This window comes from Odocoileus virginianus, chromosome 5 (assembly GCF_023699985.2).
Source record: "Odocoileus virginianus isolate 20LAN1187 ecotype Illinois chromosome 5, Ovbor_1.2, whole genome shotgun sequence".
Lineage (NCBI taxonomy): Eukaryota > Metazoa > Chordata > Mammalia > Artiodactyla > Cervidae > Odocoileus > Odocoileus virginianus.
The window spans coordinates 80,002,086-80,028,291 of record NC_069678.1 but is presented as its reverse complement, the minus strand read 5'-3'; the positions used below and the strand labels follow the sequence as shown (position 1 = coordinate 80,028,291).

At 43.2% G+C, this 26,206-nt stretch overlaps 1 protein-coding gene across 1 annotated transcript in view; it reads right to left on the bottom strand.

The window, feature by feature from the left end:
• Positions 1-2,647, bottom strand: part of EFCAB14 (EF-hand calcium binding domain 14) — a 40,723-nt gene extending 38,076 nt beyond the window's left edge. The window contains exon 1 of the mRNA XM_020877148.2: positions 1,458-2,647. Within this exon, the coding sequence (XP_020732807.1) occupies positions 1,458-1,639 (182 nt within the window). The 5' untranslated portion in view covers positions 1,640-2,647. The remainder of the gene's footprint in view (positions 1-1,457) is intronic.
• Between the last annotated feature and the right edge of the window lie 23,559 nt (positions 2,648-26,206).

The window sequence follows — 26,206 nt, the reverse complement described above, 5'->3', positions numbered from 1 at the left end:
TGAATATGTCAAGATAATATGACCCAGGAAGAGTTCGTCTATCGGGGACAAACTTCTCATGAAATGGGGGAGTTTCTGAGTTACAGGGAGCACCTGTGAGCACTGCAGCTCACTGCCATCATCGTCAATTCAGGTCTCTGGAAACTGACTCAGGTTAGGGAAGTGTAAAGATCAGAGTTTTCTCTGCCATTTATTACTGTACTGTAATTCACTTATCTATCTAGTTCTCTCAAATATACAGTCATTCCAGAGGACCCTGTTTCACTTTATTGAACCTTTATAAACTTTTGAGTAAGCTTTATTGAAAATGGAATGAAAAAAACTATAACGGTAGGTTAAAGTGGACACCTCATACACTCCAGCTGGTTGGCTCGAAGGAAGGAAACATAGGAAGGAGTTAGATTTCACATCAAACGTCAACCAGCACTCAAGGTCTAAACTAAACCAACAGGGTAACTGTTCCAGTTAACTATTCCACTTCATCAGATCTTCAGCTGAAGCCCAGGACTGCCCTGAACTACTTCACCTGGCAAAGCTTATTAGAAACCAATCTCTTCCTTTAATATAAAAGGACAAAGGCATTCCAAACAAACAAATCTCAAAGGATTTGATTTCTTTTAGCATCCTAAGCTTCAGTCTAGCTCTTGCTTTCACATCCTCAGCAGCATACTCTTTTAATGTGCTCCTTAAGGGAGTCCAAGGGCACTTTAAAGATTCCCTTCAGCCCCTTTCTACCCTAACCCACAATTTCCAATGTCTTTGTGTTTACTAGAGGAGGGCACGGCAATCCCCTCCAGTATTCTTCCCTGGAGAATCCTATGGACAGAGAAGCCTAGCAGGCTACAGTCCGGGAGTCACAAAGAGTCAGACACAACTGAGTGAGTAACACTTTCACTTGTGCTCACTACTGGAGGGTGTTACGATCTAAAAGTGGCTTGAAAAAAGCTGACTCTTCTTTCTGTCTCCCACACTCCATTTCTCTCAAGGTTCATAGTTTTTACAGAACGGCCTTCATCATATTCCCCCATTACCGGATTCAGACCCATCAACAGTGGGGGAAAAAAACCCCTAAACAAACAAATAAAAAACCCTGCAGTCTTAAGGTCCCTGTGTCTCCTGAATTTAACAACAAGGCCTTGTCTCTCAAATTTCTCTCTCCCTATGTCCCTATTCTTAGCTTCTTTGCTACTCTCACCGGGCTCTTGGCACATTCCCCAAGTCCATACTTCTACCCTAGATTCAGAGCTCTTTGTACACTTACAGACAGATCTCTAACTTATACTTTATTCAGAACCTGAACTCATCTTCTCCCTAACATTCTTCCTCCCTTGTGCCTTACAGGAACTACACACTTTTTTCTTCCTAAGAACTCCCCTCTCCTTCCCTTTCATTCGCCCCCTTGGTAGTGCAAGCAGATGTCTTTTCCCATCCCAGCCTCAGCACTTCTTTTTACTCACTTGACAAAGCGAGAGCGATTTCCAGCTACACCAAATTCCTCTTCCTCCTCTGAGCTGGACTCCGAGTCTGAGTCAGGAGGCTCCGTGCGAAGCAGGCGGTGGCCTGAGCCTTTCTTGGGTTTCTTTCTCCGGCTGTCCCCAGCCAAGCCGATCAGTGCATTAAGCTCTTTGCGCTTTTTCATCTTCTTGTGTGGGGTAAGTGGAGCACCCACTCCTGAGCTGCCAGGTTCGTACCCGACGCCCAATTCTCTCCCTGCTTTGGAGCTGCCTTCCAGGGTGAGGAATCCTGGGCCAGAGCCCTCTGGTCACTCCCACCCAGGGGTGGGAGTGACCAGATACACTAAGGGCTGGAGATTGGACTCCAGAGGAAACTGAAACTCAGATGAATGGGGGAAGTCACTTAAAGATGGCCAGGGAGCTGGTGATCCAAATGGGTAAAGGCCTATGCATGGAGTGCCAGTTACTTAAGAGGGTACTGGGGAGGGGAGCAACTTTTGTCTCTCAGGATAAAAAGTCAAGTCAAGAATGAGAGATTCTGAACCCTGGTCAGCAGACAGTATTTCTAAGGGTACTCCAAGAGCTGGAAAGGACACACAGATAGGTGTTTCGGACTTCCGGGTCAGGATGTCCAATGGAGAGAAAAACAAGAAAACTTGGTTCTTGAATGGGAAGAGACGGGGAGATGCAAAGCAAGACGGGGGGAACGCGCTGGTCCCTCCCTAGATGGTAGCAGGAGGGGGCTCCCAGCCACTACAACCCTGACAGAGAAAATGCCCGAGTCCGAGATCACCGTCCTCCGGCCTTCGTCCTGAGTTTGAAGGGAGTCAGAGGCCAAGGAAGACCCAGAGCCCAGTCTGGAGGATTCGGCCTGAGAGGAGCCAGTCCCGCGCCTGGGAAGCCCCCAGCCCTGATGTCTGGGCCTGGGGGCGCGGTGAGGAGGGGTGACCGCGGCTCAGCCCACCTGAAGCGCTCCCGCCCAGAGTTTGAGGTGTTCCGATACGGGCGACTCTCGGCAACTCACACACGCCGCCTCCACTCCAGCCGCGACTCTGGCCCCCGCTCCGGCTGCGGCCGCAGCTGCTCCGAAGTCGCTGGTGGCGGCGGCGGCTGTGGCCGCAGGCTCCAGACCCGGGCCATAGCTTCAGCCCCAGTTCACTTCCCCTTTGGCAGCGGCCACCGGCACCGCCTGCCAGTAAGGCGCACTCCCATTGGCCGCCTGTTCGATGACGTCACGCAAGGGAGTCGGGGAGGTGAGGCGTTAAAAGGCGCAGGCTCTGGCGCAGGCTAGTCCTTCTGCCCCATCGAGGAGGCCCCGCCCCCAGGAGGGTCCCAGGGCACCTGTCTCTCACCTGTTCTGGGCCGTGTGAGTTTTCCAGAGGAGCAGGGATGAGCCAGGCAAAGCACTCAGCTGGATGAACTTGCTTGGAAAGTTCATCACCGCACCGGCCCCCGGTTGTGACTAACCCAGTTTAGAGGTGCCAGCCCTCTGACTCTCCAGCTGTTTATTAAAGGTTTAGGCGTGTTACAGGTTAATGACCCAGTTGAACACATTCATTCATTCATTCTGTAAATATTGATTACCACGTGTCAGAAACAGTTCTACCGCTGAGGATACAGCAATAAACAAAATAACCACTATCCCTGTCTTCCAGCGTAGGGTTGCCTGATTTAGTGAATAAAAATACAGGACACTTAGGAAAGTTTAAATTTCAGATAAACAACGATTTTTTTTTAAAATGTAAGTATATCTCATGTAACGTCTGGGACATCTTCATACTTAAAAGTTATTTTATTTGAAATTCAATTTTAACTGGACCTCCTGTGTTTTATCTGCCAACCCTGTTCCTGCAGTTTATACTTGAGTGGAAGGAGAACGATGACATGTTAAATGTCAGGAGGTGATAAATATTATGGGGAAAACTGAAACATGATAAGGACAGGGAGTGCCTCTGTGATAAGGGAAACTTTGGGTAAAGATTGGGGGGCAGTGAGGGAATGAGTTGTGCAATGACCCCAAGGAAGGAGTGATGTGGAAAATGTGGTGTGGCTGGACCTGAAGAGCCAGCTGCTGCTGCTGCTGCTAAATCGCTTCAGTCGTGTCCAACTCTGTGATTCCACAGACGGCAGCCCACCAGGCTCCTCTGTCCCCAGGGTTTTCCAGGCAAGAACACTGGAGCGGGTTGCCATTTCCTTCTCCACCGAAGAGCCAGAGGAGAGCTATAAGAAATGAGGTCGGACAAGCATCAGGAGCATCTTGTAGGGCTTGAGGGACTACTGTGAGGACTTTGGGAAACCATTAGTGCTTTAAGCTCTGGCTTAGATTTTTAAAAAGATCACTCTAGTTACTGTGTGGAAAAGAGAATTAGGAGAGAAAAGAACAAGTAAATATGATGGCAATAGTGGAGATGGTGAGCGTTCTGGATGCTTCCTGACCATTGAGCTAACAATATTTGCTGATGGTTTACAGAGCAGGTGTGTGCAAAACAAGGAGTCATAGATAACTCCAGAGTCAGGTTGGAACAGCTGGAACAAAGGAATTGCTGTTTACTGAGATAGGAAAGAGCAGATTTGGGGCAAACTTGATAGGCCAATTCAATACTCAGATGGACTGTTTGGTATATCTATTTGGTATTCTGGGCAGAGGTTGGGTCATGATATATAAATTTGAGAGTCTCCCATGTAGATAGTATTTAAAGCAAAGTGCTTTGAACTCCTCAGAAAAAAAGTCATTTAAAGTAATTTTTAAAATATAACTTTAAAATTTATTTATTTTTGGCTGTACTTTTTGTTGTGCAGGCTTTTCTCTAGTTGTGTCGGGCGGGGCTGCTCTCTCATTGTGGTACACGGGCTTCTCCTTGCTGTGGCTTCTCTTGTTGCAGAGTACACGTGCAGGCTTCCGTAGTTGTGGCATGTGGACTTACTAGTTGCAGCTCCCGGGCTCTAGAGCACAGGCTCAATAGTTGTAGCGCAGGGGCTTAGTTGCTCCATGGCATGTGAGATCTTCCTAGATCAGGGACTGAACCCATGTTTTCTGCACTGGCAGGCAGATTCTTTACCACTGAACCACCAGGAAGCCCTAAAGTAATTTTTATATCCTAAAATATAGCCCTAACATAATTTTTTATATATTGACACTTGTTACTGTGTCAGTCACACTGGCTTTGTCTAGGGATACCCACCCAAAGTCTGGGCCTGTCTCTTATTTATCTTTATGTGTCAAGTCCAGAGGTAGAAGATCCGATATATATGTGACACCTCTGTAGGTGGGCAGAGTTATGTAGAGGTATGAGTGGAGGTTTAGAATCAAGAGATCTGGGATGAAATCAGTTAGAATAATTACTAGCTCTGTTAACATGGAAGCCATTTAAATCTGAGCTTCAGTTTCCCTCTCTGCAAAGTGAGGATTAGCATCTATTTCACAGGACAGACACACGAGAAGATACTTGTGAAAGTGCTTTTGATGCCTCCCAAACATGATGCGGTTATTTTGGTTTTTCATTTCCTTTTGTTTCTAGAGCTGTGCTACACAATATGGTAGTCAGTAGTCACTAGCCACCTATGACAATTTAAATTTACATTTTACTTAATTAAAATTAAAAGCTTAAATTAGTTCCCCAGTCTCACTGGCCACTGTGCTCCATAACCATATGTGGTGAGTGGCTATTGGGCAGCAACAGAACAGTACATTTCCAACATTATAGAAAGTTTTGTTGGACAGCTTTGCACTAGCATTTCCTTGAAGGTGTGGTACTGCACAGGAAAAGGTCTTGACTTCTAGAACCATTTCACAAACACGTGCTGTCGTCATGAGAAGCCCAGGCATAAGGAATGGGCCTGGGCATAAGAAGGGCCCAGGATAGCCCTTCTCATGGCCTTCCTGTGTTGTAGATGTTACATATACACCAAGGGAACCTGGGGCTGAGGAACCCAAGGGAGTGAGGTGGGGCCAAAGCTGTTTCACCCAGCTTCAATGACATCTGGCTAGCCAGGCCCTGCCCTCTCATGCAGTGGACCAGTCATAGGTGGGGAGGTTGGAGGAGGAAGGATCTGTGATTCAGTCCCACTGTCCACCTTTTTGTCTTTTTTTTTTTTTTTTTGGTCTATTGGTCTTTAGATAACATGACTTTTGGTGTTGGGTATCCCATGAGATACTGAACCTTTGAAAACTGCTGGCCAGGTGTCTTTCTTCTCTCAGGAGCTCTTGGTACTCTCTAGCTTCCTCCCTCAAACCTGGGCCCTCAAGGCCAGAAATTAAGCCAACCCTCTCAAAGCAAGGGCTCCTGCATTGAGGAGCCACGTGCCTTCCCACACCAGGACCTCTAAAGGTTGTGACCCATCTGTTCATTTGGGGATGTTCACATTATGATTCTGTGTCTGTGCAGCCCTGTTACCCATTCAAAACTTGTCTGGAATGTACTAAGATCTTGGATAAGTCACTTTCCCAAGTGACCCAGCTTATTTAACTTATATGCAGAGTACATCATGAGAAATGCTGGGCTGGATGAAGTGCAAGCTGGAATCAAGATTGCTGGGAGAAATATCAATAACCTCAGATATACAGATGACACCACCCTTATGGCAGAAAGCGAAGAACTAAAGAGTTTCTTGATGAAAGTGAAAGAAGAGGGTGAAAAAGTTGGCTTAAAACTAAGCATTCAGAGAACTAAGATCATGGCATCTGATCCCATCACTTCATGGCAAATAGATGGGGAAACAGTGGAAACAGTGACAGAATTTTTTATGTGTGTGTGTGGGGGGCTTCAAAATCACTGCAGATGGTGACTGCAGCCATGAAATTAAAAGACGCTTGCTCCTTGGAAGAAAAGTTATGAGCAACCTAGACAGCATATTAAAAAACAGAGACATTACTTTGCCAATAAAGGTCCATCTAGTCAAGGCTACAGTTTTTCCAGTAGTCGTGTATGAACGTGAGAGTTGGACTATAAAGAAAGCTGAGCACAGAAGAATTGACGCTTTTGAACTGTGGTGTTGGAGAAGACTCTTGAGAGTCCCTTGGACTGCAAGGAGATCCAACCACTCCATCCTAAAGGAAATCAGTCCTGAATATTCAGTGGAAAGGACTGATGCTGAAGTTGAAACTCCAATCCTTTGGCCACCTGATGAAAACTGACACATTGGAAAAGACCCTGATGCTGGGAAAGATTGAAGGCGGGAGGAGAAGGGGACAACAGAGGATAAGATGGTTTGATGGCATCACCGACTAGATGGACATGAGTTTGAATAAACTCGTTGGTGATGGACGGGGAGGCCTGGCGTGCTGCAGTCCATGGGGTTGCAAAGAGTCGGACATGACTGAGCAACTGAACTGAACTGAACTGAACTGGAGTCACTTTCCAGTTCTGGTATTCCAGCTTTTCCGTGTGTACAACAGGAATAAGCATATTCCCTGCCCAGCTTTCTGCTCCATGCTTTTTTGGGAAGGGAGCAACATCATAGTGTTTATATAGGGTGAATGATATGGGCTGAATTCTCATACAACAATGTGCAGAGGGTAAGCAAAGTTGAGTTCCTAAAGCTCAAAATCCCATTCTGTGTGAGTGATGAAGTCACATCTTGAGATGCTGTGCTACCTTAGAAGACCTACAGAATGCTTTCACTTGGGAAAACTGATGCAGAGAGTGGGAAAACTGAGGCAGAGAGTGGGGGCAAACTGGCTCAGGGCCAATGATCAGATGTGATCCAGGACTTCTGATTCCTATTTAAGATCTCATAATCCTCTCTTCTTCGGGATCTAAGTCCACATCTGAGCTCTGCCAGTTGGCAGCTGTGTGACCTTGGGCAAATTACTGAGCTTCTCCGAGTCTCCACTTTTGTGAAGTGGTGGTAATAATAGTACCTAGGACTAGCCATGTAATGTGGGGGTCAGTGCAAATGGAAATGCAATATCCCTTGTTCAAAAATCAGGAAAAAAGCTTTTTTCCCCCTTTCTCTCATGATTTCTTACCTAGCTTGTCATGCTATTCATTGCTCATTAGTTAGCCCTGTGCTTCCTTGGGCATGGGGACACTCACAGGGGTGAGGGGTCCTTCCCCAGGCACCCCAACTCAGCCCTCCCTGTGTCTGTACTCAGGCCAAGGATGAGATGGTGCAGGAGAACAGGCTGTTGAGAACCTACCCTGGGGAAGGGGAGAGGCAGGTGGGGCGAGGCAGGACTACGTATGAACAGAGCCTCCAAGTCCCCAGTGTAGGCTCCTTTGCTCTATCAGACTTCACTTTCAAAACACAAATTCAGAAATAAAATGATTAAGAATTTCAAGATGGTAACCACAGAGCATTAAGCCCCAGCTGTAGGGCACCCTTCTGAGTTGGGGGTTCTGCATCACATACTTGTGAAACTGACCCTGATAATATGTAACCCACAGAATAGCTGTGTGAAGAAGCAATGTGCCTGACTCATAGTAAATGCTCAGTAAATGTACCTGTTCCATCAATGTGATTATTAATTATTCAATGTGATTTATTAAGTATAATTTTCATGGTGACCCAGTTGGATAATTCATTTTCATTTACCTAATAGAAAATGCTGCTTCCATCTGCTACAAGAATTCCCTTTCCCATCATTTTTCTTGTTGTTTTTCTATGGTTAAAGTTGGAAGGAAGGAACAGAAATGAACTTTTAAAAATATTCATGTAAAGATGCTCAACATCACTCATTATCAGAGAAATGCAAATCAAAACCACAATGAGGTACCATTACACGCCAGTCAGGATGGCTGCTATCCAAAAGTCTACAAGCAATAAATGCTGGAGAGGGTGTGGAGAAAAGGGAACCCTCTTACACTGTTGGTGGGAATGCAAATTAGTACAGCCACTATGGAAAACAGTGTGGAGATTTCTTAAAAAGCTGGAAATAGAACTGCCATATGACCCAGCAATCCCACTTCTGGGCATACACACCAAGGAAACCAGATCTGAAAGAGCCACATGCACCCCAATGTTCATCGCAGCACTGTTTATAATAGCCAGGACATGGAAGCAACCCAGATGCCCATCAGCAGACGAATGGATGAGGAAGCTGTGGTACATATACACCATGGAATACTACTCAGCCATTAAAAAGAATTCATTTGAATCAGTTCTAATGAGATGGATGAAACTGGAGCCCATTGTGCAGAGCGAAGTAAGCCAGAAAGATAAAGACCATTACAGTATACTAACACATATATATGGACTTTAGAAAGATGGTAACGATAACCCTATATGCAAAACAGAAAAAGAGACTCAGATGTATGGAACAGACTTGTGGACTCTGGGAGAAGGAGAGGGTGGGATGTTTCAGGAGAACAGCATTGAAACATGTATATTGTCTAGGGTGAAACGGATAACCAGCTCAGGTTGGGTACATGAGACAAGTGCTCGGGCCTGGTGCACTGGGAAGACCCAGAGGGATCGGGTGGAGAGGGAGGTGGGAGGGGGGACTGGGGTGGGGAATACATGTAAATCCATGGCTAATTCATATCAATGTATAACAAAAACTACTGTAATGATGTAAAGTAATTAGCCTCCAACTAATAAAAATTAAAAAAAAAATATTCATGTATTAGGCATTTTTTGTGTTAATCATCATTGTGATAAATTAGTCCTCCCAAGGTAAGCATCTTGTCCTTGCTCTAGCTGAGAAGAAAATGGATGTCCAGGGATTGCAAGAGTCTTGCCCAGGGACACACAGCACATCAGTGTCAGAAACTGGGACTTGAATCTGGATCTTAGCCTTGGAAGCCTGAGTTCTGCCCCTGGTGCCCAGTGCCATGCTGGCAGACCTGATGCCTGGGCCTTTGTCTGCAGCTCATCTGGAAAGGGACCACAAGCTGAAGCATCTTACCTCTCCCGGGGTGGCTTCATCTGCTTTCCCAGTCCCTTCCCCATTCTTTTTGCTGCTGTGTCGGCAGCTGCATCCGGTACCCTAAAGACAATGGGAAGAGGAAGGACTGGGTGGTAGGAGAGGAGCCAAGCTCCAAGCTAAACAATGATTTTTCTCCTGGTGGGTCCCAGGCAACAGGAAGCAGCACCGGTTCCCAGCATTATTGTGGGCAGGGGTAAGGACTGCCCCCACCGGGATCCTTCTTCTATTCCTGGCACAGTCTCCTTTGCGTTGCTGAAGCTTTTTCCCCTTGGCTGTGTAGTAGCCTCAGTTTCCCCATCTACTGACTATCCTAGCACCCAGAACAGCATCCAGTGCTGGAAGGACCTTGGGCACTGTTTGCTGAATTAAATTATTGGGAGAGCAGAAGAGAGCTATTGGAAGAATTTCTAGGCATTGTTCTTCATCTTGGTGGTCCCACCCATTCATTCCATCCATCCATCCATCCATCCATCCATCCATCCATCCAACAATCCTGCCCTAAGGAAGCTACTTCCACGTGCCAAGTCCTGTGTGTGGCCCTGGAATACACCAGTAATATCCAGGTTCTGCACTGCCAGAGTTCCCAGGAAGCAGGCAGTGGTCCCCAGGGTTTATACTGTGCAACAAAAAGAAAGTCTGGAATGATTGAGTTTATTTTAGGATGAGAACAATAATCCTGGGAGGAAAGAACATACAATGGCCTTCAGACCACTAGTTCTTGCTCTCCTTTCCAGGGGCTTGAGCTGGAAGTGGACTGGATCAGAGGGAGCCCTGAGTCTGGGTACAGTATTGTATGTGTTTGAGTCTCAGCCTCTTCTCCTACTGAATGTGTGATCTTAGATGAGTTCCTTTTCCTCTCTGAGTCTGTTTTCTCTTCTGTAAACTGGAACTAACTATATGTACCTCCTGGCAGTGCTTGAGGATTAAATTTAAATGGTGGGCATTAAAGGGCTTCAAGGGAATTGTTAAATGCATCAAGTGGATAGGGAGACCAGGAAACAGACTTCTGAGATACCTATTTGGAGCAGGGGACTTAGCGCAGGCTGGGAAAGAAGGTGATGGGGTCGTGATGGGAAGGCTCCTCTAATTGAGAAAGGGCTGTGTGTGTGTGTGTGTGTGTGTGTGTGTGTGTGTGTGTGTGTGTGTGTATGCGCTCCCTCCATCAATGCTGGCGGTGGATAAAGGAGTAAATGGCAGGTGATGCTGAATCAGCAAGGTGTAGGAGTGGGGGACAACATGGAGAGACTGTCTGGGCCATCCTGAGTTCTTTTCTAAGGGAATAGCACTGACTTTGTGTGTCTAAATCAGCCTGAGACTACAGTTGAGCTCCATCTGAGACCAGTCTACTTACGGAGACTGGCACTAGGAGACAATAGACATATATTACCTCATGCTGCCCTCTGCAGGTTTCCTGCACAACTGCACCTCTTAGATGGGGACAATTTCTCTTCACCGCAAATAACTCTCCTGTGTCGGGAGATGGGGAAACACAAGATAGACAAGATCATACTCCTGCTGTGTAAGAGCTTCTGGTGTGTGTGAGTGTGTGTGTGCGTGACAGAGAGAGAGAGAGAGAGAGAGACAGATCAACAGACAGAGACAGAGAACAATAAAGATGAACAGTAAAGATGTGATCAGCACCATGGTACAAAATGCAGAAAGGGTAGGGATGGCATTAGGGAAAGGTTTTGAAATGAAGTAAGATTTCACCCATTCAATCACCCACCCATCATATATTTATTGAACACTTAATGTATTCTAAGCCCTATTCTTTGTGCTGGAATTATAACAAGGAACAAAATACACAGAAATCCATGCCTGCATGGAACTTACATTCTAATGAAAGGAAAAAATTCACAAATGAGGTGATAAATATATACTGTGTTAGATAATGAGTACTAAGGAGAAAAATTAAGCAGTAAAGGAAGAGTATTGTTGTAGTGATTACAGCTTTTGAAGTGAAATTTGAATAAAAAGATTCAAGGGAGAGGAATTTTAGCTTCTGTACATGATTAAAATTGTGCTGTCCTGCATAACTAACTAGTGTGTGTAAGTGTGTGCATACTAAGTCATGTCCAACTTTTTGTGACCCCACAAACTGTAGCTCACCAGGCTTCTCTGTCCTGGAGGAGAATTTTTCAGGCAAGAATACTGGAGTGGGATGCCATTTCCTCCTCCAGGGGATCTTCCCTGCCCAGGGACCACACCTGCCTCTCCTGAGTCTCCTGAATTGCAGATGGATTCTTTACTGCTGTCTCATGGGGGAAGCCCATAAATAAATAGAAAACTGTACAAATATATGGAATAGCTTTTTAGGCATTGGACAACAATTAGCGCAGAACTATTATCCTTGAGAGAAGGAAAACAAGACAGTACAAAGAAAATTAACTGTCTTTCTCTTATGAAAATAGATATAAAAACATTTAACAAATGTTACCAAATCATAAACAACTCCAAATAAAAAGCATATATCATGACCAAGTGGGTTTCATCTTAGAAATGCAGGATTAGTTTAATGTTTGAAAATCACCATATTATAAAATAAAGGAGAAAAACATAATTTGTCACAATATATACAAAAAAGAGCATTGATAACATTCACCATCTATTTATAAGAAAAGCTCTATTAAAATTAAGAGTAAAATGTGGTAAAGAGCATCTATGAAAGTTCTACAGCTAATATCATACTTAATGCTGAAAGAGAATACTTTTACATTAAGAACAGGACAGGGATGTCTGCTCTCATTATTTCTGTTCAATACTGTACTGAGGTCCTAATCACTGCCACAGTAAAAAAGAAAAAAGGTCACATATTTAGATATGAAGAAGTAAACTGTCTTTATTTACAGATCAGATGATATAATCATATAAATAAAAAGTCCTAAGGAATCTATAAAAGAGCTATTAGAACTAATATATTAATTTAGCAAAATCACAAGATAAAAGGTCAATGTACAAAAGTTATTTATAGTTTTGTATACTAGAACTGAACAACTGGAAAATAAAAACTTAGAACCATTTACAATGACTTAAAAACATGGAATATTTATGGATAAGTTCAGCAAATTATGTGTAAAACTGGTACACTAAAACCACAAAATACTGCTGAGACCAAAGTAAGATCTAAATAAATAAATGTTTCATGTTCATGGATTGAAAGACAACATTGTTATGATGTCAGTTATTCCTAGATTCATCTACAGATTCAATGCAGCCATAAGCAAAAATACCAGCAGGCTTTTTTTTTGGATAAAAATTGACAAGCTGATTCTAAAATATACATAAAAATGCAAAAACCTATAATAGTAAAAGATTTTTTTGAGGAAGAACAAAGTTGGAAGATTTACAATATTTGATTCTAAAACTTTCCACAAGGTGGGAGCATGTTTGCACATTTGAGGAACTGTGAGGATACTTGTATGACTGTAGAAGAATGTTTGATGCAAAGAGATTATGGATTTCATTCTAAGTCAGTTAGGGAGCTATTAGAAGATTTTGATAAGGGGACTTATATGATCCCACTTAATGTCTTAATAAGGTCACTCTGGCTTCCATATTCAGAACAGAAAAAAAGGGGAAAGGGCAGAAGCAGAAAAGTAGTTTAGAGGCTACTGCTGTAATACAGAGATGATGGTGATCTGGACCAAGTGGTAAGAAGTGGTTGGTTTATGGACACATTTTTAAAGGTGGAGCTGACTGAATTTCCTGATGAACTGGATATAGGGCATGAAAGAAAGAGAAGTCTGGGTCTGGGTAACTGGACAACAGAGATGCTAATTACTATGGTGGGGAAGCTGGTAGGAGGATGAGACGAAGTGTTTTGTGTGGCTGAACCACACTGACTCCATCTTATCAGCTTCATCTTAGGCCTGAAGTCCACCCCCTCCTCTTTCTGCATGACTGAGCTTTAACCTACTCATAAGGAATGTGCACAAGCCATATATGTTCTCTATCAACTTTTACCTGTGCCTTCATCTCATATAAAAACTGGAAGAAAGCCTTTTGCTGATGCAGATGGTTAATGGTCATGAGACCCCCGGGGGAGATGAAAAATGCCCAGTTTCCCTTCGTGCTGACATGCTTCCCACTTGATAGTCAGATTCTATTTTTAGCTTTGGCTCCTTTAAATCCTCCTGTACTCCCTCCACAGTATGGTGTGAAGCATAGCTATCAATGTCTGGACTGTGGTCCACACTGTCCTGCCTGTATGTAAGTTACCCACAATAGACTTCATTGTTGCACCTTATGGAGTTGCTTGCTGCATTTTTCAGCCTTAAACTTCCTTCTCAATTTAGAGGATATTATTCAACATCCTTCTTCCCAACAATTTTGTTAGAGACATGATAAGTTTGAGATGCCTATTGGATACCCAAGTGGGGTTATCAAGTAGGTAGGCCCTTGAATATGAAGTCTAGGTTAGAGATGTATTTAAAGCTATGTGATTGGATGAGACAACTAATGGGATGAGTGGAAATAGAAGAAAAGTTCCAAAGACTGAACCCTGTGGGTCCGCCAATATTTAGCACTTGTGGGATTAAAGGGGTTCATCTGAGAAATAGGAGGGAAAATTGTGTTAGGAGCAAAGGTGTTAGAAAAGAGAGGAGACCAATAATGTCAGACATATGGGCAGGGGAAGTCTTGAAGGGTCTTGAATGCCAGGATGGGGATATCAATCTTAAAAGACAGAGTCACAGTCAGATTCAAGTCATAGAAAGATTGCTTTGGTAGCACTGTGGGATTCAAACAGAGGTTAGGAAGGGGTCAGACTTTAGGTAGGAAGACCAGTGTGTGCATTCATGCTTAGTCACTCAGTTGTGTCACGCTCTTTTGAGACACTATAGTCTACCAGGCTCCTCTGTCCATGGGATTCTCCAGACAAGAAGACTGGAATGGGTAGCCATTCTCTTCTCTAGGGGATCTTCCCAACCTAGGGACTGAACTGAGTCTCCTGCATTGCAGATGGATTCTTTTCTGCCTGAGTCACCAGGGAAGGCCAGGGAGGAGGCAAAAGCAATCGTGAGGTCATCCAATCAGAAGATCAGGACTGATGGTCTCCTGATCTGGGATTTCTCTATCCTTGGGCTCTTGGAGCTCAAGGATTTGTCTGCCGAAGGTTCCAGGGGGCTTCCCTGGTGGTTCAGTGGCAAAGAATCTGCCTGCCAGTGCAGGAGATATGGGTTTGATACCTGGTCTGGGAAGATTCCACATGCCACAGAGCAACTAAGCCTGTGTGCAACAGCTACTGAGCCTGTATTCTAGAGCTGGGGAGCTGCAACTACTGAGCCCACATGTGCAACTGTTGAAGCCTATGTGCCCTAAAGCCCGTGTTTCATGAGAGAAGCCACTGCAATGAGAAACTCAGGCACAGCAAGTAGAGAGTAGCCCTCACTCTCTGCAAGTGGAGAAAAGCTCGCACAGCAAGAAAGACCTAGAACAGCCAAAACAAAACCAAACAAAGCAAAAGATTCCAGCTAGGTCTTCCTGGCTTGCCCTGAACCTTGAGAAGACAGGAATGGCTGGGTCTTCTGTCCATGGTGCTGATCTGAAAGTTCCTCTCTCCACCTCTTAAAGGCACATCTGTGCTCCCACCTCAGCTTTCAGGACTGGCACAGAACCAGCTAGCCCTGAATCAATCATCACAGAACCAATCATTACCCTACATATGGTCAGAGACTCAGAGCCTTAAGATCTGATAAAAGATTTTTGGGGTTGTGTGCCTGGCTCCAACTTTATTCAGATTTCCAAGGTTACTGTTGCTGTGATAGTCTTGCTGGTCACACAGATTAAGAAAGGCTTCATACCTAGAGAATGGAGTGCCCCGACCCAGTCAGTTTCCTAGGTCCTACCCCATCCATATGGTTGAAGTTGTTGGACCTACATAGTTCCCTAGTCTTGTTTCTTACAGGCACAGTTCCTTAGCATTTCCCATTCTGCTCAGCAATTATCCTTAGCAACCTGTAAGCTGATAAGTCATGTCACACTCTTTGTGACCCCATGGACTGCAGCACTCCAGGCCTCCCTGTCCTTCACTATCTCCTAGAGTTTGTTCAAACTCATGTCCATTGAGTCGGCGATGCTATCCAACCATCTCATCCTCTGTCACTCCCTTCTTCTCCTGACTTCAATCGTTCTCAGCATCAGAGAACCTGAAGCATCAGCAACCTGTAGCCCAAACTCTCTGGCCTTTTATCATTGCATGTTGACTTTCCCTGAAAAGCCTCTTCATGCCTCCTTCATCTGAATAAGTCCTAGATGCTCTTCAATGCTCAACTTAGGGGTCCCTTATTCTAGAAAGCCTTCCCTGGCACCCATGTTGCTTAGGTGTCTCTTTATCCTCCTCTTCCTCTTCTTCTTAACTGACACCAGTTGCACAAATTTAGTTTATCTATAATCTTGGCTCATAACACTGTCATCATTAGTCTTTGAACTGACCTCTTTTCCTTCCCTCCTTCCTTCCTCTTTCCTTCCCCCACCCCTTTCCCTGTCTCCCTTCCTCTTTCTCTCACACACAAACTTGCAAACCAGCCCAGCAAGTAACATCAGCAATAATTACATGTAAGTGTCCATCCTGTTTCCTCAAAGAGGCAAAGGAGAAAAGAAAACATATACCCATCTAAGCAGAGTTCCAAAGAATAGTAAGGCAAGATAAGAGAGTCTTTCTAAGTGATCAATGCAAAGAACTAGAAGAAAACAATAGAATGGGAAAGACTAGAGATCTCTTCAAGAAAATTAGAAATACCAAGGGAACACTTCATGCAAAAATGGGCACAATAAAGGACAGAAATGGTATGGACCTAAGAGAAGCAGAAGATATTAAGAAGAGGTGGCAAGAATACACGGAAGAACTATACAAAAAAGATGTTCATGACACAGATAACCACAGATAACCACAGGTTAGGTGATCACTAACCTAGAGCCAGACATCTTGGAGTACAAAGTCAAGAGGGCCTTAGGAAGCATCACTATGAACAAAGCTATTGGAGGTGATGGAATTCCAGCTGAGCTATTTCCAATCCTAAAAGATGATGCTGTTAAAGTGCTACACTCAATATGCCAGCAAATTTGAAAAACTCAGCAGTGGCCACAGGACTGGAAAGGTCAGTTTTCATTCCAATCCCAAAAAAGGCAATGCCAAAGAACAATCAAACTACCACACAATTGCACTCGTCTCATGTACTAGCGAAGTAATGCTCAAAATTCTCCAAGAGAGGCTTCAACAGTATGTGAACTGAGAACTTCCAGATGGCCAAGCTGGATTTAGAAAAGGCAGAGGAACCAGAGATCAAATTGTCAGCACCTGTTGGATCATTGAAACAGCAAGAGAGTTCCAGAAAAACATCCACTTCTGCTTTATTGACTACTCCAAAGCCTTTGACGGTGTGGATTACAACAAACTGTGGAAAATTCTTCAAGAGATGGGAATACCAGATCACTTTACCTGCCTCATGAGAAATCTGTACACAGGTAAAGAAGCAACAGTTAAAACTGGACATGGAACAATGGACTGGTTGCAAATTGGGAAAGGAGTACATCAAGCCTGTATATTGTCACCCTGCTTATTTAACTTATATGCAGAGTACATCATATGAAATGATGTACATCCAGCCAGGCTGGATGAAGCACAAATTGGAATCAAGAATGCCAGAAGAAATATCAATAGCTTCAGATATGCCAATGACATCACCCTTATGGCAGGCGAGAATTCTACCACTGAACCACTAATGCTACATCACCCTTATGGCAGAAAGCGAAGAACTAAAGAGCTTCTTGATGAAAGTGAAAGAGGAGAGTGAAAAAGCTGGCTTAAAACTCAACATTCAGAAAGCTAGTATCATGGCATCCAGTTTCACTTCATGGCAAATAGATGGGGAAACAATGGAAATCATGACAGACTTTATTTTCTTGGTGCACTGCAATGCAGATGGTGACTGCAGCCATGAAATTAAAAGACACTTGCTCCTTAGAAGAAAAGCTATGACTAATCTAGACAGCATATTAAAAAGCAGAGACATTACTTTGCCAACAAAGGTCCGTCTAGTCAAAGCTATTGTTTTTCCAGTCGTCATGTATGGATGTGAGAGTTGGACCATAAAGAAAGCTGAGTGCTGAAGAATTGATGCTTTTGAACAGTGGTGTTGAAGACTCTTGACAGTCCCTTGGACTGCAGGGAGATTAAATCAGTCCATCCTAAAGGAAATCAGTCTTGAATATTCATTGGAAAGACTGATGCTGAAGCTGAAACTCCAGTCCTTTGGCCACCTGATGTGAAGAACTGACTCATTGGAAAAGACCCTGATGCTGGGAAAGATTGAAGGCAGGAGGAGAATGGGATGACAGAGGATGAGATGGTTGGATGGCATCACTGATGAAATGGTCATGAGTTTGAGCAAGCTCTGGGAGTTGGTGATGAACAGGGAAACCTGGTGTGATGGAGCCCATGGGGTCTCAAAGAATTGGACACGAATGAGTGACTGAACTGAACTGAACCTCTTTCCACATCTCCACGTAAACACCATCCTGAAATTTGCATTTGTCATTTCCTTGATTTTCAAAACATACACACACACATTGTTTTGTTTTAGTTATTTTTTTGGTATTTACAAAAAGAATAGCATGCTGTATACAATCTTTTGAGACTAGCTATTTTCTTTCAGTGTAAATATCATCAATATTCAACCAAATTGTAACATGGGCTATAGTTCACTCAAATTTGCTGCTGTATATTAAATATTCTTTTGTGCAAATATATCACAATTTATTGATTGATCTTCCTGTCAATGGATAATAATGGTATTGTTTCTATTATTTTGCTATTTCCAACAGTACTGCTAAAAATATTATTGTATTTATATACTGGAGCATCTCTCCTTGTGCATACTTACACTTACTTACACACCTGTGTATATTTTGAAGTGGAATTACTAAGTTGTAGAGCATCTGGAAATTCAGATTTATAAGTTAATACTAAATTGCTTATCAAAGTGGTTGTGTAAGTTTACACTCCCAGCCACAGTGTATAGTAGAATATTTGACCAACATTTTCTCTAACATTTGCTATTGCCAGACTTCTTTATTTTTTAACCATTTTTAATTGAAGTATAGTTAATTTACAATGTTGTATTAGCTTCAGGTTAGCAAAGTGATTTAGCTATACATATATATATATATATATATATATATATATATGTATGTATTCAGTTATATATATTCTTTTTCAGATTCTTTTCCCTCATAGGTTATTACAAGATATTGAATATAGTTTCTTGTCCCATACTGTCAGACTTTTTAATCTTCATAAATTGAACTGGAGTAATTGTGATTTCATGTGGTCTTTATTTTTATTTACTGTATTACTAACGAGGTTTAGCAAATGTTCATTAATAATTTGGTTCCCTTTTCTGTGAAATGCATAATTGTGACTTTTGTTCATTTTTAAATTGTTTTCCCCTCTGTAAATTATTTGAGGCACTTTATATATTCTTGATACAAATCACTTGTTGGTATCTGTTACAACTATATTTTTCCCAGTTTGTAAATAATTGCTTATCTTTTCTTAAAATGTCTTTCTAATGAATAGAACTATTTTAATACAGTTCAAGTTATTCTTTTTCTTTTATGATTAACTTTTTTAAAAAAAAATAAGGGCTTCTCTGGTGGCTCAGTGGTAAAGAACCCACCTGCCAATGCAGGAGATGTGGATTTGATCCCTGGGTCCCGAAAATCGCCTGAAGAAGGAAATGGAACCTGCTCCGGTATTCTTACCTGGAAAATCACATGGACAGAAGAGCCTGGCAGGCTACAGTCCATGGAGTTGCAAAAGAGATGGCTATGACTTAGCAACTAAAACAACTTTTTTTGTAAATTATCAAGAAATTATCTCCCAGGTCGAAGTTATAAAGATATTAAAGTATATACTAAATGCTTTAGGTTTTAGAGTTTCCATTTTGATCCTTAGTTCACCTTGAATGCACATTTTGTGTATGGGGCGAAATATGGAGGGCTTCCCTTGTGGTTCAGCCGGTAAAGAATCTGCCTGTAGTGCGGGAGACCTGGGTTCGATCCCTGGGTTGGGAAGATCCCCTGGAGAAGGGAAAGGCTACCCACTCCAGTATTCTGGCCAAGAGAACCCTACGGACTGTATAGTCCATGGGGTCGCAAAGAGTCGGACATGACTGAGAGCTTTCACTTTCACTCAAAATACGGATCCAATTTCACATTTTTCATCTTGCTAATCCATATTGCCCAATTTGTACCATCAATTCAGTTCAGTCACTCAGTCATGTCCAACTCTTTCTGACCCCTTGGACTGTAGCACGCCAGGCTTTCCTGTTCACCACCAACTCCCAGAGCTTGCTCAAACTCATGTCCATCGATTTGGTGATGCCATCCAAATATCTCATCCTCTGTCATCCCCTTCTCCTCCCACCTTCAATCTTTCCCAGCATCAGGGTCTTTTCCAATGAATCAGTTCTTCACATCAGGTGGCCAAAGGATTGGAGTTTTAGCCTCAGCATCAGTCCTTTCCACTGAATATTCAGGATTGATTTCCTTTAGGATGGACTGATTCAATCTCCTTGAAGTCCAAGGGACTCTCAAGAGTCTTCTCCAACACCACAGTTCAAAAGCATCAATTCTTCAGCACTCAGCTTTATTTATGATCCAACTCTCACATCCATACATGACTACTGGAAAAACTGTAGCTTTGACTAGATGGACCTTTGTTGGCAAAGTAATGTTTCTGGCTTTTTACATATGCTGTCTAGGTTTGTACCATCACACGCTCTTAAGTTTGTGATTAAGTGATTTCATAATATATTCTAAAAACTGGTAGAGCTAGTCTTTCCTCCCTCTTCTTCTTCAGAAATACCTAGGATATATTTGCAAAGCAGAAATAGAGACACAGACATAGGATACAAATATATGGAAGTGGGGAAGTGGACATGGGATGGACTGGGAGATTGGGATTAACATACATATGCTAGTGTGTATAAAATAGATAACAGATGAGAACTGACTGTATAATACAGGGAACCCTACTCAATGCTCTGTGGTGACCTAAATATATATATATATATATATGTGTGTGTGTGTGTGTGTGTGTATGTACATACATGTGTATATGTGTACACATATGTGTATACACATGTATGTGTGTATATATATACACATACATGTAGCTGATTCACTTTGTGTACAGCAGAAACTAACACAATATTGTAAAGTAACTATACTTCAATAAAAAAAGAAATATTTAGGGTATTCTTGGCCCTTTCCTCTTCCATATTAATTTACAATCAGTTTGTTAGGCTTAATTTTTAAAAAGCTCTATGGTGATTTTGATTGAGATTGCATTGAATCTAAAATTGACCATAATATATATTTTTCTTTGGAGACCTGGGATAGATATTGTCTCAATCAAAAAAAATGTTTGTTTATTTGGCTGTGCCAAGTCCTAGTTGTGGCAGGTAGGATCTTTGGTTTCAGCGTGTAAACTCTTAGTTGTGGCATGTGGGATCTAGTTCCCTGGACTCCTTGCACTGGGAGCTTGGAGTCTTAGTCTCTGGACCACCAGGGAAGTCCTGATATTGTCTCTGCTTATTTTCCCCCAGTTTTAAATTTTGGAACAGTAATCAGGACTATATAGAATATCCACAAAAACAGTAAAGCAACACCCACATACCCTTGCAACATTTGTTTTAGGGCTCTATATTTATATAAATACTAGCATGTTCTTTTGTTTTGAATCATTTGAGAGTGATTCTCAAATTATGAAATTGTATTCCCAAATATTTCTGCACATAACTGCCAAGTACTGAGATGTTCTTCTGCATGAGCACAATGTAATGATCATATTCAGGACATCTGATGTTGTTGCATTATTATCTTCTAATAAAGTTCTTATTAAAAATTCTTCAATTTTCCCCTTCATGTCCTTCATACTGATTTTAAAAAGTGGGAGCAAAGAGCTTACATCATATTTCATTGTTTTGTCTTTTTTTCCTCTTTAATCTAGATCAGTTTCCAGCCTGTCACTGACCCATGATTTTTTTGTCTTTTATGAAGTTTTTGAATGTACAGGCCAAATCTTTTGCAAAAATGTCCTTCAATTTAGATTCAAAATGGTTATATAAATATACATATGTATTTGTAATTGTCATGTGATTTTTTCCCTCAAGATTAGATTCAGGTTATACATGTTTGTGGGAGGAATACTTTATCATCATATGTCTATCTCAGTGTATCACACCTGAGGGTAAAATGTCAGTAGTGTAATTATTGCTGACATTAGATGTGATCATTTGGGTGAGGAAGTATCTCTGGGTAATATATTATATTTAATTACATGTAAATCTTATACACCTTTGGTTACAATTATGCCTAACTACTTTATAATATTGTTGCTATTATAGTTGGAATCTTTTAAATATTGTTCTCTATGGCAAATGTTTTCTGCTGGTGTATAGAAATGTAATCACGCAAACATTTGTCCAATTGCCTTGCTCTGTTAATAATTCTAAGAATTTGTGAACTTTTTGTTTTATTTCATTTTATGTGGGCAATCATATTATCTGTACTTAATGACAACTATATTTCTCCTTTTCCAATTATTCATACCTGGATGTCTTTTTCACCTGTTAGGGCTGAAGTTTCTCCTTTCCACTCTCTCAGCCCCTGTGCTTCCTTGTCATACAAATTTTTTTCTGTTCTGAAACTAAATTCTAAGGAAGGGCCAAGTAGGTATGTTTCCCTACCAGTTTGTCCCTTTATGTTTTCTTAACTTCTTTCTGTCCCTGTGATTCTTTGTCAATATCTATGTCCTCAGAAATTTCTATAGGTTGTGGGAACCTGGATAAGCTTGCCTGGTGGAAACCCACCTATGGAGATTTAGCAAAGATTAGTGAGGTGGAGTCAAAACAAAGCTTTAAAGGTGAAGGCAACTCCTTTAGGAGTTGGCCCAGAAATTCCAGTGTGAAAGTGTTACCAAGTGAGGCAAGATCTTGAGAGCCTTACCTGAATGCAAGGTGGGTTTATACTCAGAGACAGCTGTGGCTTTGTCTGGCTGACTCTGTTGACCTTCTGCCACATTTTCATGGCTTTGAGGGGGAGGGGATTGAAGAGCAGAAAGGATTATGTCAAGAGATGCAGTGACTGGAGTAGGTCATCCTGAGTTTGGCTTTATCTTCTGCCATTTCAGGGCTGAAAAACTGGGTCCTAGGAACAAGCTGACATAACAGCAGGTCTTTCAGGCATAGCCCCCATTCCATCAGCACCTGCCTGAAACATGGCTGTCTCTCCCACCAGACTGGCACTCTTCAAGGGCAGGGCCAGCTTCTTCTATATTCCTGGGATCCCTAGCACCCAGAATGGTGGGGAAGGGACATCAGAAAATACTTGATCATTAACATTTGTGTGGTGGCTCAGAGCATGTCTGTCCACAGAGATCATCCAGGCATAATCTATTCTCCTGAAAGTCACAACAATTCTGTGAAACATAGCAGAGATCATCATGCATTTTATAGCCAAGAGGTGTAGAGAGGTGAGCCGTGAATTCAATTTCAAACTGCTGTTAAGTGTCTCTCTGTCTGTATGCTGCTTCATGTGTGCTGTCTCTGGAGGGATCCATATCTGCAGGGAGGTTGGTGTCCTCCCACTAGAGAGCGTTTGGTGTATGGGGAATCTCCCTCCGGGTGGAGTGATAGGGAGCTCTGTCTGGTGTCAGCATCCTCCGATTCTCTCCCCAGTGGAGTCTGCCTCCTTTGATCAGCAGAGGGAAGCAGTGAAACAGAAATTCCTGAAGCCCAGGACTGGGTTCACCGTACCTTTGCATGGTCAGAGCCTCTGCAAAGTTCTAGACAGGTAATAGTGACTGCCATTTACCAAACACCTTCTATGTGCCACAAGTATTATATATTATTTCGAACCTTCAAAACAGCTGCACATAGAGGGGATGACCATCTTCATTTTCTGGATGGGGAAACTGACTCAGAAATGAAGTCGCTTGCCTGTGGCCATGGACCTGGTGAATTGTATACCTGGCATGTGAACCAGGTGTGCTGGTTCCAAAAAGTTGGTGTGTCTCCGTTAACAAGCCCCGAACAAATGTCTGTCGAACAAACTTGTTGAATGAAGTCAAGGCAGGGTCCTCCTCCCTCTCAGACACCCTACTCCTCCCAGCCATCCTACTTCTTGGGGTGAACACCACACAGGGCTGAGAGCAGATCTCCAGCTTGAGGAGGAAATGTTTCTGCTCCCTGACTTCTCTGTCCTGATTGTGTCACTGCCCAAAGTCTTCCATAATGTCTTTTTTCTTTCTTTTATTAATTTAGTTTTATTTCTTTGGTTGTGCTGCGTCTTTGTTGCTGTGCACAGGCTTGCTCTAGTTGTGTTGAGCAGAGGCTACTCTTCGTTGCAGTGCATGGCTTCTTACTGTGGTGTATTCTCTTGTTGGGGAGCATAGGCTCAGTAGTTGAGGCACATGGGCTTAGTTTCTCAGTGGCATGGGGAATATTCCCGGACCAGTGATTGAACTTATGCACCTTGCTTTGACAGGTGGATTCTTATCTACTGTATCACCAGGGAAGGCCTGCTCTTTTCTTTCTGAATCTATCTCCAAGACTTAGTTTCCATCCAAAGCTGGGACAGGAAACAGAAGCTTGGGGCTAGAATCTGGTACACTGGAATGGACAGGACAGGACTGCTGACCTATGCTGCTAGTCTTACATCCAGGTGATCCTCAATGGCCTTTGCCCTAGTATAAGCCTCCACTCTCTCTTGTCAGCCCTCCTCACCGCTCTCCTACCCTCCAAGTCTTTCCACCTCCCCACATTAATCTCCACATTAGCCAGAGTGACTAATGCCTCAGTTCCCTTTACGGCCTTCAGTCCTCCCCAGCCTCTAGGGTCAAGCTCCAGGTCCTCAGCCTCACCTGCAAGGCTGGGGATGCTCTGGGTCTGGCCTGCCTCTCCAGTCTCTCCCCTCAGTCTGAACAATCTTCATGCCCTTTGCCCCTGGAATTATCTGACAGCTGGTTGACTGTGCCTTGCCTCTTTGGCCTTGGCTATCCATGTCACCTTCTCTGCTAGGGAATGCTTGTTTATCTTTCCAGATGCAGTTCTAGTGACCCCTCTTCTGGGAATGCTTCCATGACCTCCCTTTCTACCCCAGCTGTAACAAATTCCTCACCATGTTTCCAGCAACAGGAAGCACTTGACTTCCCTGATTTGTTCTGTACTTTTCTCTCTCCCTCCTCTGGGAGTTCCTCCATGTCTGAGATAGCTCTGTGTCTCCAGCCCTTAGCACTAGTATTAGTAGCACAGCATAGTAGTAGCTTACTGGGTATCTGTTGAATGAATGAACTCAGCCTCAGATGGCTTCCCTGCTCAGGCCTGTGACTTCAGGCTGCTGCTGCTCTGATCTCAAGTTGTGCAAAGTGGTATGAAGAAAGAACCAGCTTCAGTGTCCCTGCTGGTCAGATTCCCCCTTCCTCTGGACACCCTTCCACAATGAGGGAGCATTCTCCACCACATCCCACCAGGGCCAGAGGTAGACCTTACACTGGAGCATAAGCTTTGAGACACATACCCTCCTTCCTTCTCTCCCCACCACTTCCCTCTCCAAAAGTCTGCCAAGAGCCTAGTAAGTCTCCGTGCAGCAATTGACACCCCCTGTTGCCTGCTGGCATTACTCACCCCCTGTTGTCATTTGTCACGAGAGAGGGAGAAGGAGCAGGTTTGGTTGGAGATAGGAAGGAGTGAAGGTAGAGCGGGTGAGTCATACCTTGATGTTCTAGGGCTTCTATCTTCTCAGTGAAGGGCAAGTGCTGATTCAGCATAAGTAGCTTCTCTTTGACCCTATTTTCAGGGATGGGATGAATGATTTAGTGTCAGAAACCCCAGGGTCTCCCCTGAGGGAAGGTCCTCAGAGCTATCTGAGCCAGCCTGCTGCCTTTTAGCAGAACCTGGTTCACACTTTCTGCCCTTGTCCTCTCCTTCTCACAGACATGTTTGTGATACCTATGGTCTAATTTGCTTTTTTACTTTCACTTTCAGACACTAACCATGCTGTGGAGGGGCTCAGGGTTCAATCCATCTCTGCTTATTTTAACTGTCTGCTTTAGTTGGCGAGTTTTGATCATGAGAAGAATCATCACCCACCTCTGGGTGTGTCCAACAGAGTTCTGGTCAGTCCCAAAGTCAATCCCAGATACTCATTCTCAAGTCTGCAAATTGCTGTACTCTCTTGTAGCAGTGCTTGTAGTGAGCACTGCAGATTTTACACATTTGCCAAATTTTAAGCAAACAGGTGCATGGTATGGAAACAAGCCATGAATGGTTTCAGTTGTACCAGATGTACAACAACATAGTTAATGCCCAGGGCAGAGGGTAGTGAGCTTACTACCTTCTGGGGGGTGTCAGGCAACTAGCAGCATTGCCCTGGGTTTCCAAAAGTCTTCTAGCCTGTGCAGTGACACTACCCTTGATACTTAAATAGAACCATCTGAGATGCATTTCCACACATGGTGGAAAACTAGCATGACCTGCACAATATTTTCAGAAGCTTCTGTTTCTCTTGGTGATTTCCTGGTTGTTACAGTGATCTTAAACTTGTCTACAAATTTTTCCTATCAGAAAAGCGTAGTCTAATTCCTTCCCCTTGATGATGGACTGGCTTCAGTGATTTATTTCTCATAAACAAAAAGAGATGAGGGACTTCTCTGACAGTCCAGTGGTTAGGACTCCACACTTCCACCCCAGGGGGCATGGGTTTGATCCCTAGTTAGGAGCTAAGATCCCACATGCTATGCAGCATGGCCAAAAAAGCAAAAGTAAAAACCAAAAAGCTGGAAAGAGGCAAAGGTGATGCTGTTTGATTCCTGAGGCTAGAT